We start from the raw sequence: 17,881 nt of genomic DNA on the forward strand, positions 1-17,881 counted from the left end.
ATTTTAAATTTAACCACATAAAAATAAGTTGTCCTTTATAGTTAAGTTCTCTAATCGTTAAGCCAAGCACATATTGATTTTTGAAAGGCCAGAATAGAGAAACTATGTTTTCAAATAGCTATGAATTCATGCTGCCTGAATTAGGAAAGTATCCTAGCAGAGTAGGGTGGAAATACTGTACCTTAATTCATACCTGGGTAAAGAATGGTTCATAAATCTCAACTCCTTTATCAGATCCTTGCAGCAAGACCTCCTGGCCACGTCTCCAGCTATACCGAACAGGAGGATTGGAATTGGCAACACACCGGAGGAACACTGTTCTCTCATAGTAAAATTGTTCTTTAGCTTCACCTATACTTTGATGAACAGTTACTACTGGATCATCCAAATCTAGAAGAAATAAAAACAACCAAATGGCAATGTTATGAGATAGATGACTTTTAAAGAATTGTGCATATACGACCCAACCAAAAATGCATATTCCTCGTTGACTGTATTACTTATCACTAGGTACTTTTTTTCACTCAGCTTATTGAATTCATTTGCAAAGACGTTTCCAGTGATAAGAAGTAAAGTATATTAGTATCTCTATTTGTTGATATAGTACAAATAATCTTGTATATTTCTAACTTTTTGTCCATAGCCACATAAAACAGGGTTCCATGAGAGAGATAAAAAATTAAAACACTCAAATTCAAGAGCTTAGCCAAAACAATGAACCTCAGTGACCAAAAAATTTAATATCAAGCTGCCTGACTTACTCTTTCTCTTTTTTCTTTTTTTTAAACAGGGTCTTGCTCTGTCAACCAGGCTGAAGTCCTGTGGCACAACTCAGAGCTTACTGCAGCCTCAACCTCCTGAACCCAAGCAATCTCCCTGCTTCAGTCTGCTGAGTAGCTGAGACTACAGGCATGTACCACCATGCCCGGCTAATTTTTTTTTTTTTTTTTTTTTTTTTTTTTTTGGTACATACAGGGACTGGCTATGTTTTTGGTACAGACAGGGACTGGTTGTTCTTAAACTCCTAGCTTCAAGCGATCCTCCCACCTCGGTCTCCCAAAGTGCGAGATTACAGGCGTGAACTACTATACTAGACCTCTTTGTCTTAATATACTTCTTTTTCCAATTATTTATAACTGATAAATTAAAAATAATAAAAAAACTTTATAAATTATTAGACTATGTTTTGTACCAAAACATGATCTTGCACAGGACTAAATGTTATCTCAAATGTTATATTCCAGATTATATTTGTTAATTTGAAGAGTGCTAAAAAGGCATTATTAAAAGTCACTCCTATTTCTATTACTGGATATTGGAACCAATTATGTGTCATTTTGCATGTATCGTAAAGAAAGACTGTACAGCAGAGGCTCAGCATTTTCTGAAAAAGATTGATTCATAAATACCTTGGGCTTTGGAGGTCAAATGATTGTTTCAACTACTTATCTCTACCATTGCAGTGTGAAAGCAGCCAAACACAATAGGTAAATTAATAATGAATGTTGCTGAGTTCCAATGAAGCTTTATTTATAAATACAGACACTCTTCAACCAGCTTTGGCTACTGGGCCATAATTTGCCAACCCTGATATGGCATATTCCAGGTTCTTTTCTTAAGAGAAAAATAAATTTTAAAAGTGTACTTGCATTAAAGCAGCAAGTTCTTAGTTCCATGTGCTAGTATAAACTTAGTATATACTTTAAGTATGATACAAAACCTGCTGTGTTCATTACCACCTTCACCCAGCTTTACCCCTTTGAATTATAACCAAGAAAGGTTACTTAACTTTGGAGTCTTCAATTTCCCATATTATTTAGGCTATTGAAGGATTAAATTAGATAATCCACAAAGCCCTGGACACAGAGTTTTAAGTTGGTGCAAAAGTAATTTCAGTTTTTGTCATTACTTTTAACGAATGCTTAATAAAAGTTAGCTATTACTATTATTAATAATATTATTACTATCATTACTGGAGTCTCATTTAAACTCCTATTGATTCTACGCTGTTTTCTTGTTTTTATTTCACCAATTCATAATACATTCAACTCTTATTATAAATAAGTAAAATGCCACTTGTCCATTGTCCAGACTATCAAACGCTTCTACATGACAAAAACTTTTACAAAGGCCTGGAAATAACCTACAGTATTTATGTGGACATAAGAATAGTGAAGTGTGTGAGCATATGCTACCCTGAATATTTAAAAGACATTGGTCCTTAGAAAAGATTCTGTCTGATGTGTTAACATAATAAAAAGCCAACCAAAGTAGTGAAGTAATAGCTACCCTAGAGAATCAAAGTAAAGAACAGAATCCAAAATTTCCCCATTCTTTAAAAAGTTTTTTATTTTTTTTCAAATGTGATTTGCTTGACAGTCCTACTTTGATTTCTAGTTTTGCAACATTCTGAGGGTTTTTTTTTTCTTCCAACATCAGAATATTTTCACAGCTACCTCAAAGGCCTCTAATTTTAGTAGTGTAAATTTACAGAACAACTGCTGCTTTTTGGTAAAGCTTAAAGGAACTTTCCATTTAAATTCACTCTATTAGCTGTGCAGTGATATATACTGCCAGGTTTTATTAAGTTGGGATATTTAGGGATACCAGCATCATTATCATAAAATGTTTTGAGATTTTAAAAATCTATCAAATATTAATTTGGTAGTTAGCCTTTCATATATATCATATATATTGATTAACTGAATTTAGCCTTAGTGACTTGAAAAAAGATACTCTGATTCAATTGTAAAAAATTTATTTTTTTTCTTGTTCAAAACATAATTTGTTTAGTCACAGGTTCATTTTTAGAAGTTATGAGCTGTATATTTTGTAAAGATTAAATTCTGAATTCAGAAAGCTCAGGCACAAAACAGAATTGGATGGTAAACAGTGTAACAATGATGACTTCCAAACAGTTAATAGGGTTGTACTTTCCAACACCCATTTATTGATGTATCCCCAGCTGTTTTCTTGTTAGGTGGTAGTGTCAACAGACTCAGTCAGGAATAGACCAAACCTGTTCTTCCCTGGTCTGGATGACTTGTGGGTCATTGGCCTTCAAGATTCTAATTTTGTGACAATGGCTTATTGTACTACGTTATCTGTTGAATTCACTCATGCTTAGAAATTTCTAAGTGTTTTTTACATTTCAGATTTAAAAACAACGTGCCAGAACAAGATTTGTGTAAGACAAGTGAAAAGGGAGCACAGCTAAAAATATATAATTTTAAGGGAGATTATATATGTATGTTTGTGTGTGCCTACATCTATGCACATGTGTAGATACACATAATTATATATAATAATATATAATGTAAGTAATTTATACACACATATCACTTAAATCTATTTTAATATATATTCTTTATATTACTAAATATATATCAAATATTTGTATTTGAGTTAGGACAGGTTTCTGAGAAAACAGATTCAGAGATGTCTGCGCAGAAATGGTTCTGGTAACTACCTTATAGATCAACACATGTGAGAGAGTGAAAGAAGTAGGATTGATCAAGGGGAGGGTTGAACTACAAAAGGTCTCAGTAGCCTTGCAGAACTTTCTGAGCTGTGATAGCCCCTCAAAGCTGCTCTGCCCTGAGGCAAAGGTGCTAAGCCTTTATACACCCACCCCCTCCTCCCCTATCAACAGGTCATTCAATTTATGCTACTCCTCCCTAGGAGACATAACCTTAGGAGGGCCTGCTCTGTTCGGCTTATTTCTAGAAAGGGCACTTCTAGCTGACAGCAATCATCTGCAAATACTCTCAGCAGTGGGAGGAATGAGTGCTTCAGTCCCGAGGAAGGGATGTGACTGGTGCACTGCAGTATCCAGGCAGATCCACTTGCTAGGTGTGATAAATCTATCTGGGAAAAGCTACTCCAAGACTCTGGTTAGTCTCTTCCTGGGAAAACTTTCAAAAGGAACTATAGTAGGACTATATCCATCATCTCCTTCTACTATTGCCATTCCAGATTCCTCTCACCCTGGGCTAGTACATTTTTTGGTGTAGGTAGCTTACCTTGTTGCATTACTAGAATTTTGTCAAATTTGAGCCCTTGATCATCATATCCTTCTCAAACCAAGGTTGATGTACTTGTCTGTTTATGACCAAAATTGAACAAGAGAATACCAAGAAATGACTCATTGCATTAACTAGGTATCAAACATATTGCTCCCTGCCTCACTATGTAACAACAGTCCTACCAACACAGCCTCATATAGGCTGGTCACTCCCACCAGGATAGTGACTCCTCTTATCTGCTGCTTCTTGACACAGAAGCCTAAAGTAGCTGAGTTGATGCCATGGCTTAAAGATTAATGGACTCTTGCTATGTCACTTAATAGAAGGTTTTTCCCTTTCTGGGAACTGGGACCTCTAAACTGGCAGAGCCCAGAGTTACAGGAAGGAAAGTATTCCCCCAGTGGGTCATTGGATGTGATGATAGTGAGGTCACTTCTTGGTTCTTGGACCTGTGTATTCTATAAGGAGAAAAAGCAGCATATAATAATGGTCATTGATTTAGAATTTAACTGCATCCTGGAGGGTAGCACCCACCCCTTACTGGATACTTTCTCTATAAAACTCAATTGCCCTCTCTAAAAGGCCATTTCATCTCTCTATTAAGTTGGCAATTTTAGTTGATATAGTACGTGATATGACCAGATAATCCATGGCAATGTGCCCACTCCGGAATCCTGATATCCAGGTCAATTTGGATCCTGTGTATGACATCTCTCAAAGTATCTCAGAAGTCCATTTTCCCTAGTGTATGATTATTCAAGTAAATGGATGTAGGTTTTTTGTAGAAAGAACTGAGGGAATAATTACCATATACATTTGCTATGGTGTTTCAGGGTTCTTTCTGGTGATTCAGTTGAAGTCTTCAGTTAACAAGCTCAAAGTCTGAAAACTGCCTCAGGTACAGAAATTGGACAAGGATGGTGGCTTTTTATTAGGCAGCTATATGCAGACTCTTATTCACCCATTTTTAATTTATTTACCTTGTGTAGATTGTGCAATAGTTTGTTGGCTGTCCACTTATTTTCCCCTAGAGATTCTGTGTTCTGTTAACCATCTCCATAGCTCTCTGTGATTCTGGAGTCTTAGATATATTTGAACAAGCCATTCATTAAGATAAGTGCGCCTGGCTGGGCACAGCGGATCATGCCTATAATTCCAGTGCTTTGGGAGGCCCAGGTTGGGTGGATCATTTGAGGTCAGGGGTTCGAGACAAGCCTGGCCAACATGGTGAAACCCATATCTACCAAATACACAAAAATTAGCCAGGCATGGTGGCAGGCACTTGTAGTACCAGCTCGTCGGGAGGTTGAGGTGGAGAACTGCTTGAACCCGGGAGGTGGAGGTTGCAGTGGGTCAAGATCGCACCACTGCATTCCAAGCAGAGTGAGACTCTGTCTCAAAAATAAAAACAAAAAACAAAAAATAAGTGTGCTTACTGTTCTTGTGACAACTGAGAACTACCTCCTAGCCTCTATTATTTTGAAAATCTGTCATCCCCACTGTTATGAGAGAGGCCAATTCTATAATAGCATCTACTGCTATCAACATTTGCCTATAAAGAACAGTCCAGTCACCACTGAGCTTCTTAATGATGCTTGTGTCTCAGTCATCAGCACATTCTTACTGCTTTAGTCAATGAGGTGTTCTCCAAGCCTTTACAAAGAAAAAGTGAGCTGATGATATTTCTGGAACTCATATGACATATTCACTTTAGCGTCCCCACTTCTCTGAGTCATTTGGTCCTTTTTTCACTGTCTGCACAGCTGTTTGGGCATTTATACTTTATTTAGTGGAGACCATTGCTTTCCCCAAGTTTCCAAGAGCCATCCTAGCAGTGTATGACACTATTTCCTGCTGTCTTTGTCTAAGTGTTAAATCTTGTATCATGGTGTAATGTTCCCATATCAATAATCTGTGTCACTATCCTCACTTGATCCTATTTTCCATCCTCAATGTTATTCAGTCTCTTATTCTCCATCCCATCTCATCCAGCAGCCTCAGGATCTAGCTCCATACATAATTCCCTAACTCCAGGCTGGGGTCCACAGCTAATTTAAAGCATAATATTTTTCCTCTCTTAGAAGCCCAACAATTTCAGAGCCAAGTAATGTTATCTATTGGCCCTATATGGATCTGGTGGCCAGAATGGAGGTGGGGTTATTTCCTAAGAAGGGTATGAGTTACCTCCAAGGGAAGAAGTTTCTGTGTCATCTTCAAGCAAGATGGAAATGACTGCCTCTAATTGGAAGGAACAGGCAAGTTCCGTAGGTCCAGATGGTTTAGGAAAATTTGAGGCTTCAAGGTTATAGAGTCCATAAACCCAGTTGTAACCACCCCCCATAAGATTCCTCTTGTTCCCAACCAGGGTTCAGACTCTGGCACAGCTGAGGATGCAGGCCTCTCGAAATTCTGTTATACTTGTAAATAAGCCCTAAGCCTTATTACCTGCTGGTACGACCTTTGACTGCAGAAGATAAGAATCTCTTCGTATTTTTCCAAAGAGGTCTTATGCTTACATACCATGGTCAAGTGATGATTAATTACACTTAGCCTTTCATTTTTTTTCTTCCACTGCATAATAGGAACCCAGCAGAACCTAATTGATTCCATTGTCCTTATATTTATTACTTTCTTCTGAATTCCTGAGAAGCCTGAAATATTGAACTCACAAGGCATTACCTTTCATCAGTACCTATCCTTATCACAGGTGAAGATTTTAACAACTTCCCACTATAGCAATCAAGAGTGGTTGGCCAGGCGTGGTGGCTCATGCCTGTAATTCCAGCACTTTGGAAGGCCAAGGCAGGCAGATCATCTGAGATAGGGAATTAAAAGACCAGCCTGGGCAACATGGTGAATTAGTCTCTTCTAAAAATATAAAAATTAGCTGGACATGGTGGCACACGCCTGTAATCCCAGCTATTCAGAAGGCTGAGGCACAAGAATCGCTTGAACCTGGGAGTTAGAGGTTGTAGTGAGCCGAGATCATGCCACTTTACTCCAGCCTGGGTGACAGAGCAAGACTCTGTCTCAAAAAAAAAAAAAAAAAAAAAAAAAAAAAAAAAGAGCTATCAGTGGCTACCCTCCAACAGCAACGGGGTCCTCACTACAGCCAGCTAGTTGGCTGGTGAGTGATCCATCTCTAAAGTTCCATTTTAAAGTTATCTTCCTCAGATCACCTAGAATGGGTTCTTTGGAAATCTTATTCTTTGATGAAGACATGCATTTTGGAAGATGTTGGAGAGTGCCCTCAGAATCAACTCATGTGTTAGTGTTTTAAAAAAAGAAGGATTAGGCAGTGGAATGAGTTCAACTGTGATGCATTACTTCCAAATAGGTCAGATGGAGCTGTTGAGTTGAGAAGGCCTTTCAGAGTCACCCTGCAGAGTTTTCCTACAAAGGATATTGATGCTTCACTGCATTAGCACTTCCCATAGTGAGGTGGCTTTTGCCAGCTGAGGACAATTCCATTAGAAGGACTGACTTCAGAGCCAACATCTTCCAATGCTTCCAGGAAGAAAAAGCACCTGCTACACACTTTTATCATAAGAACTTGAAGTTACTATTCATAATTTTCTCTAGCTTTTGAATGTAGTTCAGAGAGCATAAAATCTGTCTCCATATTTATTCAACAGTCAATTTTCATACTCTATGACCCTGATAACATTACATAACCACACTGAACTATTTTCTGTTATTGTTATTTTATTTGTATTTATCTATTCTCTTTAAAATAAATTTAATTTTATAGGCTAAATGTGTTAAATTCAAATATCTAAATATTAAAAAATGACAAAATGTAATTTTAAGAGCATATGATTTTTATTATTAAACTGGGGCCAAAATTCTTCACATGTATATAGTAATGTAAATAATTGAGTATCTTGATATATGAATATTTATTTTAAATATATTTTGATAACATAATATGGTTTCCTATAAAATATATTTCTATGTGTATAGGACTCATACCTTAGTTATATTTATATTCTTAAAAACCAATATAATGGGCATAAATACTCAATAATAATCTAATAAATTAATATAAAGGAAGATTAATCTGTCATGAATATAGTCAATGTCAGTTTTCAGCAAGGAAACTGATATATACCATAATAATAATCTAAGAAAAATTTGTTTTTTCATTTAAATGCAGTAGCTACCCCTTTATAACTAAACTAATTTTCTTGAAACTTTTTTTGGCTGATTAAATGTGCCAAACACTAGTAGATTAAAGTCAGTTTAAGAAAATTAATGTAATGTATGCTGTTTTCCTTAACTCTAGAAATAACTATCTCCCAATTGTCTCCCAAAAAATTTGTGGTATGAAAAAATTTGACAAAGGTTTTGATGTAATGGTAAGAGAAATGTTCCAAGACAATCTGAACATTTCCAGTTTTTCTCTGTATACCTGTAAGAATTATCTTCTTAAGATGGCCGAATAGGAACAGCTCCAGGCTACAGCTCCCAGGGTGAGCGACATAGAAGATGGGTGATTTCTGCATTTCCAATTGAGGTACCAAGATCATCTCAGTGGGGCGTGTCAGACAGTGGGTGCAGGATAGTGGGTGCCGCCCACCGAGCGAGAGCCAAAGCAGGGTAAGGCATCGCCTCACCCGGGAAATGCAAGGGGTAAGGGAATTCCCTTTCCTAGCCAAGGGAAACTATGACACACAGCACCTGGAAAATCAGGTCACTCCCACCCTAATACTGCACTTTTTTGAGGGTCTTAGCAAATAGCACACCAAGAGATTATATACTGTGCCTGGCTCAGAGGGTCCTAAGCCCACAGAGCCTCCCTCATTGCCAGCACAGCAGTCTGAGATCAAACTGCAAGGTGCCAGGGAGGCTGGGGGAGGGAGACCCGCCTTTGAGGCTTGAGTAGGTAAACAAAGTGGCCAGGAAGCTCGAACTGGGTGGAGCCCACTGTAGCTCAAGGAGGCCTGGCTACCTTTGTAGACTCTGCCTCTGGGGACAGGGCATAGCTAAACAAAAGGCAGCAGAAACCTCTGCAGATTTAAATGTCCCTGTCTGAAAGCTTTGAAGAGAGTAGTGGTTCTCCCAGCAAGGAGTTTGAGATCTGAGAATGGACAGACTGCCTCCTCAAGTAGGTCCCTGACCTCCGAGTAGCCTAACTGGGAGGCACCCCCCAGCAGACTGACACCTCACACAGCCAGGTACCCCTCTGAGAGGAAGCTTCCAGAGGAACAATCAGGCAGCAACATTTGCTGTCCAGCAATATTCGCTGTTCTGCAGCCTCCGCTGCTGATACCTAGGCAAACAGGGTCTGGAGTGGATCTCCAGCAAACTCCAACAGACCTGCAGCTGAGGGTCCTGACAGTTAGAAGGAAAACTAACAAACAGAAAGGACATCCACACCAAAACCCCATCTGTACGTCACCATCACCAAAGACCAAAGGTAGATAAAACCACAAAGATGGGGAAAAAACAGAGCAGAAAAGCTGAAAATTCTAACAATCAGAGTGCCTCTCCCCCTCCAAAGGAACGCAGCTGCTCACCAGCAATGGAACAAAGCTGGATGGAGAATGACTTTGACAAGTTGAGAGAAGAAGGCTTCAGACGATCAACCTTCTCTGAGTTAAAGGAAGAAGTTTGAACCCATCACAAAGAAGCCAAAAACCTTGAAAAAAGATTAGACGAATGGCAACTAGAATAACCAATGTAGAGAAATCCTTAAATGACCTGATGGAGCTGAAAACCATGGTATGAGAACTACGTGATTAATGAACAAGTTTCAGTGACTGATTTGATCAACTGGAAGAAAGGGTATCAGTGATTGAAGATCAAATGAATGAAATGAAGCAAGAAGAGAAGTTTAGAGAAAAAAGAGTAAAAAGAAATGAACAAAGCCTCCAAGAAATATGGGACTATGTGAAAAGACCAAATCTACGTCTGATTGGTGTACCTGAAAGTGAGGGGGAGAATGGAACCAAGTTGGAAAACACTCTGCAGGATATTATCCAGGAGAACTTCCCAACCTAGCAAGGCAGGCCAACATTCAAATTCAGGAAATACAGACCACGCCACAAAGATAATCCTCGAGAAGAGCAACTCCAAGACACATAATCGTCAGATTCAAGAAGTTGAAATGAAGGAAAAAATGTTAAGGTCAGCCAGAGAGAAACGTCGAGTTACCCACAAAGGGAAGCCCATCAGACTAACAGTGGATCTCTCGGCAGAAACTCTACAAGCCAGAAGAGAGTGGCAGCCAATATTCAACATTCTTAAAGAAAAGAATTTTCAACCCAGAATTTCATATCCAGCCAAAGTAAGTTTCATAAGTGAAGGAGAAATAAAATCATTTACAGAAAAGCAAATGCTGAGAGATTTTGTCACCACCAGGCCTGCCCTACAAGAGCTCCTGAAGGAAGCACTAAACATGGAAAGCAACGACCAATACCAGACACTGTAAAAACACGCCAAAATGTAAAGACCATCGATGCTAGGAAGAAACTGCATCAACTAATGAGCAAAATAACCAGCTAACATAATAATGACAGGATCAAATTCACACATAAAAATATTAACCGTAAATGTAAATGGGCTAAATGCTCCAATTAAAAGACACAGACTGGCAAATTTTATAAAGAGTTAAAACCCATCAGTGTGCTGTAGTCAGCAGACCCAACTCATATGCAGAGACACACATAGGCTCAAAATAAAGGGATGGAGGAAGATCTACCAAGAAAATGGAAAACAATAAAAGGCAGGGGTTGCAATCCTACTTTCTGATAAAACACACTTTAAACCAACAAGGATCAAAAGAGACAAAGAAGGCCATTACATAATGGTAAAGGGATCAATTCAACAGGAAGAGCTAACTATCCTAAATATATATGCGCCCAATGCAGGAGCACCCAGATTCATATAGCAAGTCCTTAGAGACTTACAAAGAGACTTAGATCCCCACACAATAATAATGAGAGACTTTAACACTCCACTGTTAACATTAGAGAGAACGAGACAGAAAGTTAACAAGGATATCTAGGAATTGAACTCAGCTCTGCACCAAGCGGACCTAATAGACATCTACAGAACTCTCCACCACAAATCAACAGAATATACATACTTCTCAGCACCACATCATACTTATTCCAAAACTGACCACATAGTTGGAAGTAAAGCACTCCTCAGCAAATGTAAAACAACAGAAATTTTAACAAACTGTCTCTCAGACCACAGTGCAATCAAACTAGAACCAAGGATTCAGAAACTCACTCAAAACCACTCAACTACATGGAAACTGAACAACCTGCTCCTGAATAACTATGAGTACATAACGAAATGAAGGCAGAAATAAAGATGCTCTTTGAAACCAATGAGAACAAAGATACAACATACCAGAATCTCTGGGACACATTTAAAGCAGTGTGTAGAGGGAAATTTATAGTACTAAATGCCCACAAAAGAAAGCAGGAAAGGTCTAAGATTGACACCCTAACATCACAATTGAAGGAACTAGAGAAGCAAGAGCAAACACATTCAAAAACTAGCAGAAGGCAAGAAATAACTAAGATCAGAGCAGAACTGAAGGAGATAGAGACACAAAAAAACCCTTCAAAAAATCAATGAATCCAGGAGCTGTTTTTTTGAAAAGATCAACAAAATTGATAGACCACTAGCAAGACTAATAAAGAAGAAAAGAGAAAAGAATCAAATAGATGTAATAAAAAAATGAGAAAGGGGATATCACCACCAACCCCACAGAAATACAAACTGCCATCAGAGAATACTATAAACACCTCTATGCAAATAAACTAGAAAACCTAGAAGAAACAGATAAATTCCTGGACACATAGATACTCCCAAGACTAAACCCGGAAGATGTTGAATCCCTGAAGAGACCAATAACAGGCTCTGAAACTGAGGCAATAATTAATAGCCTACCAACCAAAAAAAGTCCAGGATCAGACGGATTCATAGCCGAATTCTACCAGAGGTACAAGGAGGAGCTGCTATCATTCCTTCTGAAACTATTCAAATCAATAGAAAAAGAGGGAATCCTCCCTAACTCATTTTATGAAGCCAACATCATCCTGATACAAAAGCCTGGCAGAGACACAACAAAAAAAGAGAATTTTAGACCAATATCCCTGATGAACATCGACGCAAAAATCCTAAATAAAATAGTGGCAGACTGAATCCAGCAGCATATTGAAAAGCCTATCTGCCATGATCAAGTGGGCTTCATCCCTGGGATGCAAGACTGGTTCAACATACGCAAATTAATAAACATAATCCAGCATGTAAACAGAACCAAAGACAAAAACCACATGATTAATCTCGATAGATGCAGAAAAGGCCTTTGACAAAATTCAACAGCCCTTCATGCTAAAAAAACTCTCAATAAATTCGGTATTGATGGAATGTATCTCAAAATAATAAGAGCTATTTATGACAAACCCACAGCCAATATCATAGTGAATGGACAGAAACTGGAAACATTCCCTTTGAAAACTGGCACAAAACAAGGATGCCCTCTCTCACCACTCCTATTCAACACAGTGTTGGAAGTGCTGGCCAGTGCAATCAGGAAGGAGAAAGAAATAAAGGGTATTCAATTAGGAAAAGAGGAAGTCAAACTGTCCCTGTTTGCAGATGACATGATTGTATATTTAGAAAACCCCCTTGTCTCAGTCCAAAATCTCCTTAAGCTGATAAGCAACTTCAGCAGAGTCTCAGGATACAAAATCAATGTGCAAAAATCACAAGCATTCCTACACACCAAAAACAGACAGAGAGCCAAATCATGAGTGAACTCCCATTCACAATTGCTTCAAAGAGAATAAAATACCTAGGAATCCAACTTCCAAGGGATGTAAAGGACCTCTTCAAGGAGAACTACAAACCACTGCTCAACAAAATAAAAGAGGACACAAACAAATGGAAGAACATCCCATGCTCATAGATAGGAAGAATCAATAACGTGAAAATGGCCATGCTGCCCAAGGTAATTTATAGATTCAATGCCATCCCCATTAAGCTACCAATGACTTTCTTCACAGAATTGGAAAAAACTACTTTAAAGTTCATATGGAACCAAAAAAGAGCCCACATTGCCAAGACAATCCTAAGTCAAAAGAACAAAGCTGGAGGCATCACGCTACCTGACTTCAAACTATACTACAAGGCTATAATAACCAAAACAGCATGGTACTGGTACCAAAACAGAGATATAGACCAATGGAACAGAACAGAGACCTCAGAAATAATACCACACATCTACAACTACCTGATCTTTGACAAACCTGACAAAAACAAGAAATGGGGAAAGGATTCCCTATTTAATAAATGGTTCCGGGAAAACTGGCTAGCCATATGTAGAAAGTTGAAACTGGATCCCTTCCTTACACCTCATACAAAAAAAAAAAAAAAAAAAAAAAAAAAATTCAAGATGGATTAGAGACTTAAATGTTAGACTTAAAACCATAAAAACCCTAGAAGAAAACCTAGGTAATACCATTCAGGACATAGGCATGGGCAAGGACTTCATATCTAAAACACCAAAAGCAATGGCAACAAAAGCCAGAATTGACAAGTGGTATCTAATTAAAGAGCTTCTGCACAGCAAAAGAAACTACCATCAGAGTGAACAGGCAACCTACAGAATGGGAGAAAATTTTTGCAATCTACTTATGTGACAAAGGGCTAATATCCAGAACCTACAAAGAACTTAAATAAATTTATAAGAAAAAAACGAACAACCCCATCAAAAAGTGGGTGAAGGATATGATCAGACACTTCTCAGAAGAAGGCATTTATGCAGCCAACAGACACATGAAAAAATGCTCATCATCACTCACCATCAGAGAAATGCAAATCAAAACCACTCACATGTTTTCCTTTTCTGACTCATGAACTGTAGGCTACTTGTAAACTGAGTGATTTATATAATGCTCAGCATATTCTAGACATGTAAAATGTGCATGAAAATAATGAACATAAACATTTTAGATTAAGACATATTTGATAATACTCATCATGTCACATATATACTGGCAAATTACTTCATCTCTCTGAAACTCGACTTCCCAGGACATTGAAAGAGATGAAGTTGCTATAAAAATGAAATTAGTTGGCATATGTAAAGTTTCTTCCAAAACATCGTAGCCCCAAATAGGTTTTCAATAAATATTAGGTATATCACTCATTAGTTGTTTATTTGTACACAATGTCCTGAACACCTACATGTTGAGATTAATAGAAGCTCAAAAAAATATTGCAAAGTAAAACTGGGGAAGTAGATGATTCTTTTTTTTTTTTATTTGATAGAATGTTTATTTGTTCATTAATTTACTCACATATTTGTATGATGACTACATCATACTTTTTAAAATTAATTAACTTTTTTATTATACTTTAAGTTATACTTATTATACTTCATTATACTCTAAGTCTTCCACAATGGTTGAACTAGTTTACAGTCCCACCAACAGTGTAAAAGTGTTCCTATTTCTCCACATCCTCTCCAGCACCTGTTGTTTCCTGACTTTTTAATGATCACCATTCTAGCTGGTATGCCTGTCGTGTGGTGTGGGGATGGGGGAGGGATAGCATTAGGAGATATACCTAATGTAAATGACTAGTTAATGGGTGCAGCACCCCAACATGGCACATGTATACATATGTAACAAACCTGCACATTGTGCACATGTACCCTAGAACTTAAACTATAATAAAAAATAAATTTTAAATAGTATGATGTAAATAGTCATCATACAAATATGTGAGTGAATTAATGAACAAATAAACATTCTATCAAATAGAAAACAAAAGAATCATCTACTTCCCCAGTTTTACTTTGCAATATTTTTTTTGAGCTTCTATTAATCTCAACATGTAGGTGTTCAGGACATGGTATACAAATAATCAACTAATGAGTGATATACTTAATATTTATTGAAAACCTACTTGGGGCTACGATGTTTTGGAAGAAACTTTACATATGCCAACTAATTTCATTTTTATAGCAACTTCATCTCTTTTAACATCCTGGGAAGTCGAGTTTCAGAGAGATGAAGTAATTTGCCAGTATATATGTAACACGAAGAGTATTATCAAATATGTCTTAATCTAAAATGTTTATGTTCATTATTTTCATGCACATTTTACATGTCTAGAATATGCTGAGCATTATATAAATCACTCAGTTTACAAGTAGCTTACAGTTCATGAGTCAAAAAAGGAAAATATATGAGTAAGAAGAAAAAAAACAATGCAGTTAAATAAATGATCCTATAGAGATCTAAGCCAAATACAGACAACTATTTCTTTCCAGAAAGAATAGTAAAGGCTTCCTGAAAAGATGATACCTGAAATAAATCCTAAATTGTGAAGAGAGTATGCCAGATAATATATTAAAATAAATTGCAAAATGTTCTTTTAAGAGCATATGATTTTTATTATTCAACAGGGACCAAAATTCTTCACAAATATACAGTATTGTATACATGTGAAGAGTAGGAAGTAGCACATATAAAGTTCTGAGATATCAGAGCCAATATCAGATACCAGCAAAGCTAGAAAAGACTTCTGGGTATTGGGGAATAATAATTTGGTATGATGTTTGAGAGACAAAAATGGGCCAAATCATTAGTAGCACCGTCTATACTAAAGAAAATCCATTCCATTATGCTACTTTTTTAGCCAGGCTTTCACTTTAGAAAGATCATCCTGGCTCTTTCTGGAGAATAGATTTGGAGGTGGCAAAAAGAGTGGTAAGGAGATCAGTAAGAAGGTGGTGGTAACAACTGAGATGAACAATGACGGGGGCTTTGAAATAAGGGTGACAATGGGCATGGAGAGGAGGCTTAAATGAACTACACTGGGTGAGTGATTAGAAACCAGGCTGGGCAAAAGGTGGGAGTTAAAGAAGGTCTCTAAGGTCCTGGATTTGGCAGTTAGGTAGACAGTGCACTAACTGAAACATGAAATGTAAAGAGAGAACTTTACCTGGCTGTGGGTGAGGTGGGATGGGAGTTGTAAAAGGTAAGAAAAATTTGTAAAAGGTAAGAAAGTACAGGTCTCCTGAGACCTGTACTATTGCTCAATACTTTAGGTGTTTGGCTCACGCAGCTCCTCCAGTTGCAATGTACATGACCTAGAGCCAGAATAAGTCTGGGCTATAGATATGGATTTGGGAGTCATCAGTATGCTGTAGAGGGCAATGGACCACTCGAGAAGTATGCAGAATGGAAAAAGGGAAGGACGCAGTGACAGAGGTCTGGGTAGCACTAAGTACAGGAAAAAAAAAAAAAAAAAAAGTTGGATGGGAGAGGTTTGTAAAAGACTAAGGAAAAAGTGATAAAGAGGAAGAGAGGTAGAGTCAAAACAAATCAATAGTAAATAAAATAGCACTTCCACAGCCATGGAGAGGTTGGAGAGCAGAATAAGTGGTGAAAAGACAACAGAACTAGAAAGTGACTTTAAATTTGGCAAGTAATAGATCACTGGTGACCTTTGTCAGAGTTGTGTCAGTGGAGTGATGGGTCTAGCATTTTCCTGTACTTTATAGAGTGAAAGTCAAGTAAAAACATGGAGAGATTAATGAGTATAATCCTTTCAAGAAACTTAGCTCTAACAAAAAATAAATAAATAAAAATAAAAATAAAAATAAAGGAGTTAGGGGGCTAGAGGACACGTGATCCAGAGAGTCTTGTTTTGTTTTTTGTTAAGCAGAGAGTTTGTTTTTCCTTAAGCTGAGTGCATTTAAATTCCTTATAAAACATAAGGAGCTTTAGGAAAATGCCCAATGTTTGAAATAGCTATTTTTGTAGTAAATAATTATTATTTTAGTGGTACAATTTGATGGCAGCAGTGGCCCCATTTGGAGTGGCACCTGGAAAGGTGATGACTGCAGTGGAGGAGATGTAGCTAGGGCTGTGCACTCCATGGAAACTGTAGGAGCTGGGAACAGGCAGGAGCCCTGCCCCATGCCAAGTTGGTAGGGTGGGAGCCCTGTGATCCCAGGTGCAGCTGCAGCCGCCCAGCCGCAGCAGCAGACCCGGACATCCCCGTGCTCTTGACCCGTGACGCCCCCCCGCCCTTGCATACTTGGAAGTGCCGGCTCCCACTGCCTGGCCTCTCCCGGCTCCCAGCACCTGCTCCAATTTTGGAGCAAAGTTGTGGCCCAGCCCGGGCACTGTCATGACCAGGCCTGGTGTGTTTGTGCTAGGGTTGACACTGACACACCAGCCTCCTACTGTCTCACCCACCTCCGGACTTTAGGTGCTGACAAGTACAGTACAGAGGCCCAGATGGGGGAGGGCCACTCGGCACCGGCCTGCAGGCACCCCCTAGCATGAACAGCCAGGGCGCCATGAAGAGGGCAGAAGGCAGATAGGCACCTGGACAGAAAAGGGCAGGACCCCTGTGAAATCCCACTTTCAAACCATGGACTCTGTAGCATGGTGCCCAGGCTGCCAGTTCCCTCTACTAAAGTGAGAACTTATGGTGCTTTTTCCAGGCTTGCCCATGGCTGCCCGTGGACCAATCAGCATGCACTTCATCTCCTCTTAAGCCCATTAAATTCCCAGACTCAGCCAGACTGGGATAGACAACGGAATGACCTGCCTAGGGAAAAGAGCTACACACTGCGGGTCTCCTCTCCACTGAGAGCTGTACACTCATCATGACAACCTGCCTGCAGATAGGAGCTACCCGCTCTGAGTCTCCTCTCTGCTGAGGGCCGCACAGATGCTTCCATGACGTGCCTGCGAAAGCAGCTACCCACTTCAGGTCTCCTGAGACCTGTACTATTGCTCAATAAAGCTCCTCTTTGCCTTGCTCACGCCTGTAGTTGTCCTTGTACCTCATGCTTCCTGGATGCGGGACAA

The 17,881-nt window shown here is 38.7% G+C and overlaps 1 protein-coding gene across 1 annotated transcript in view; it reads right to left on the minus strand.

Moving 5' to 3' along the window:
• MDGA2 (MAM domain containing glycosylphosphatidylinositol anchor 2) overlaps positions 1–17,881 on the minus strand; it is an 852,475-nt gene that overhangs the window by 313,840 nt on the left and 520,754 nt on the right. Inside the window, exon 4 of the mRNA XM_007986604.3 lies at positions 194–390. Coding sequence (XP_007984795.2) covers positions 194–390 — 197 coding nt within the window. The remainder of the gene's footprint in view (positions 1–193; positions 391–17,881) is intronic.

This window comes from Chlorocebus sabaeus, chromosome 24 (genome assembly GCF_047675955.1).
Source record: "Chlorocebus sabaeus isolate Y175 chromosome 24, mChlSab1.0.hap1, whole genome shotgun sequence".
NCBI classification, from domain to species: domain Eukaryota; kingdom Metazoa; phylum Chordata; class Mammalia; order Primates; family Cercopithecidae; genus Chlorocebus; species Chlorocebus sabaeus.